The sequence below is a fragment of the Rhinopithecus bieti genome, unplaced genomic scaffold (assembly GCF_001698545.2).
Source record: "Rhinopithecus bieti isolate Rb0 unplaced genomic scaffold, ASM169854v2 scaffold_55059, whole genome shotgun sequence".
Taxonomy (NCBI): domain Eukaryota; kingdom Metazoa; phylum Chordata; class Mammalia; order Primates; family Cercopithecidae; genus Rhinopithecus; species Rhinopithecus bieti.
In genome coordinates, this window is record NW_016821598.1 from 140,713 (window position 1) to 144,063 (window position 3,351).

A 3,351-nucleotide genomic window follows, 5' to 3' on the forward strand; every position below is an offset into this window, starting at 1 on the left:
AAAAGATAATGATTATGAGTTTTATAAACTTAAAGCACCATGCATATGTGTAGAGCTCTTGAAGATGTAAATCCTCTTTACAGAAGTCATGGAGAAAATTAGTTTGAAGCCCTGGTTAATCATATTGTTAAGATACATCAGGCCGGGTGTGGTGGCTCACACCTGGAATCCCAGCACTTTGGGAGGCTGAGGTTGGAGGATTGCCCAAGAGCCCAGGAGTTTGAGACCAGCCTGGGCCACAAAGTGAGACCCTGTCTCTACAAAAAATTTAAAAATTAGCTGGGTGTAGTGGCATACACCTGTGGTCCCAGCTACATGGGAGGCTGAGGTGGGAGGATCACTTGAGCCCAGATTGAGGTTTCAGTGAGCCATGATTGCACCACTCCTTTATAGCCTGGGCAAAAGAGTAAGAACCTGTCTCAAAACAAACAAACATACAATAAAAAACAAAAAACAAGATATATCATATAGATATTCATTTTAATTGTATCCCTGGAGTTCCCATATTTCATAATTTTTTTTTTTTTTTAGTAGAGATGGGGTTTTGCCATGTTGCCTAGGCTGGTGTTGATCTCCTGGACTCACACAATTCACCTGTCTTGTCCACCCAAAGAGCTGGGATTACAGGCATGAGTCACTGCACCTGGCCCATATTTTATAAATATTGATATTTTACTGCCACAGGCATGAATGCTCTTTAATATAAAGTGGGTGAGAGCTTTATATTGAGGTAACAGAAGTTAGACTTTCTAAATTCACATCCAAGATACAGTCTTGACTAGTCATCCAACTTCACAAATTAATTAACCTTCTGTGTGTCTCAATTTCTGCATCTATCAAATGACTTATTGGGAAAATTAATAACATCATCCATTTCATGCATCTAGTAGAGTGCCAGATCCATAATGAGCAGACATTCAGAGAACACTTATGATATGGAAAATATTAAGATGAGGGTAATATCAACAGGAAAAGATGATAATCAGCTCACAAATAACCTATCATAAACTTAATTTAAAAATTATGTTTGAGTGAACTAGGCTTAGACTTTAATAGCTTTGCAATCAAGCTGGCACATTTGCCAAGGAGAAGTTAACTAATACAATGTTTACTTGTGGGTTTAGGAAGAAGAAACGCGCTGTCATTATGATGGTGACAGTGGTGGCTCTCTTTGCTGTGTGCTGGGCACCATTCCATGTTGTCCATATGATGATTGAATACAGTGAGTGCTTGTCATTCTCATTTGATAGACATTCTCATTCATTTCCTGTGAGAATAGACAATGAATCTTTGAAATGTGCTACTGTTCATTTGGATAATCAAATACCTAACATTTCATGTTTCTTTCATGTCTTCAAGATCACAAGGTCATTATGTGGTAGGTCATCATGTATGACTATGACTAAATCTTTAATAATTATAGAAGACAAAAGCTTGGAGATTCCTCTCCTGTGTTACTCCTTCTGTTCTCCCTAGGCTATTTAAACATTGGGAAAGGAGTGACATCCTATGAGCATTTCCCATTTAGAACCCTAACTTGAATAGTTAGACCTGCAGTATATTCTCTCTGATAACCCAGGACTTATCATGGTTCTCAGTATGATTTTGTTTCTGTAAGGCAAGTGAACATTTGAAGGGTTACTGCTGCATCCAGTTTACATGAAGCTTGGAGTTATCAAGCTGCAATGCTATAAGCCCCCTACTATTTGCTGGACACCAGGCTATGCTTGTAAGCCTAGATTCTCTAAGTGAAGACTCATCACAAAGGTTATTTTTATTCAGATATCAGATACCTCTCCCAAAACGATCTTGAGAACTTTTCACACCTTTAGATACTTGTACAAGTGTAAATCTTTGACAGATGACAAACAGAAATTTTATTTTATGCTCCTTAAAATAAATATACATTCTAAAATATTAATTTATTTCAGGTAATTTTGAAAAGGAATATGATGATGTCACAATCAAGATGATTTTTGCTATCGTGCAAATTATTGGATTTTCCAACTCCATCTGTAATCCCATTGTCTATGCATTTATGAATGAAAACTTCAAAAAAAATGTTTTGTCTGCAGTTTGTTATTGCATAGTAAACAAAACCTTCTCTCCAGCACAAAGGCATGGAAATTCAGGAATTACCATGATGCAGAAGAAAGCAAAGTTTTCCTTCAGAGAGAATCCAGTGGAGGAAACCAAAGGAGAAACATTCAGTGATGGCAACATTGAAGTCAAATTGTGTGAACAGACAAAGGAGATAAAAAAAGCTCAAACGACATCTTGCTCTCTTTAGGTCTGAACTGGCTGAGAATTCTACTTTAGACAGTGGGCAGTAATTATAACAATATCTTCATAATTAATACCCTTCAGATTGTAACCCAAAGAGAAAATTATTTTGAGCAAAGGTCAAATACTTTTTTTATTCTTAAGATGATGACAAGAAGAAAACAAATCACGTTTCCATTAAAAAATGACACGAGGCTGGTCCAAGTGCAGTGATGTTTACAACCAACTGATCACAACCACTCAACAGATTTCTGTGTTCCTTCTCACTTCCACTGCTTCACTTGACTAGCCTTAAAAAAATGACATGGAAGGCCAGGCGTGGTGTCTCAAGCCTGTAATCCCAGCACTTTGGGAGGCTGAGGCTGATGGATCACAAGGTCAAGAGATCAAAACCATCCTGGCTAACACGGTGAAACCTCGTCTCTACTAAAAATACAAAAAATTAGCCGGACGTGGTGGCGGGCGCCTGTATTCCCAGCTACTGGGGAGGCTGAGGTGGGAGAATGGAGTGAACCTGGGAGGCAGAGCTTGCAGTGAGCCAAGATTGCACCACTGCGCTCCAACCTGGGCGAAGAGAGAGACTCCCCATCTCAAAAAAATTTTTTTGAAAAATTCGTGAACCGTACTTTTAATATTATTTCAGTGGATTTTCAAAAATCTTGTACAGAAGTCAGTGTTCTTAGCTAACAGTTTTCTCCCACACAGTTTTTCTCCCACTGTAATGTGACTATATATTGCTAGACTGAATAAGAAAATAACTTAAAATAATATCTTCTTCCTTGAAAATTAAGTTAATAGTTCAATGCTGTAATGTGATTTTTATTGCACTGTTGAAATCAGGTAATACAGTCTCTTGCACATGAGGTCTGTGTCACAGTCATAAAGTTAAAGCAAAGGGAGAAGCAGCCAAGTGATGGATGAATGAGACTTAGAGGAAGATGCCTGTACTGGAGCTTTGTATGGTTCTGCCAGTTACCTTGCTGCCTTGCTGTATGACTGGCAAGTCACATCACCTTTTTAATCCTTCATGTTTTCCTCTGTAAACTGGAGATGATACCCGCTCCACTT

At 38.3% G+C, this 3,351-nt stretch overlaps 1 protein-coding gene across 1 annotated transcript in view; it reads left to right on the top strand.

Moving 5' to 3' along the window:
- LOC108520899 (pyroglutamylated RFamide peptide receptor-like) overlaps nucleotides 1–2,333 on the top strand; it is a 59,634-nt gene extending 57,301 nt beyond the window's left edge. Inside the window, 3 exon segments of the mRNA XM_017860458.1 lie at nucleotides 1,125–1,222; nucleotides 1,932–2,257; nucleotides 2,259–2,333. Of these exon segments, the coding sequence (XP_017715947.1) occupies nucleotides 1,125–1,222; nucleotides 1,932–2,257; nucleotides 2,259–2,333 (499 nt within the window).
- Nucleotides 2,334–3,351: the final 1,018 nt, after the last annotated feature.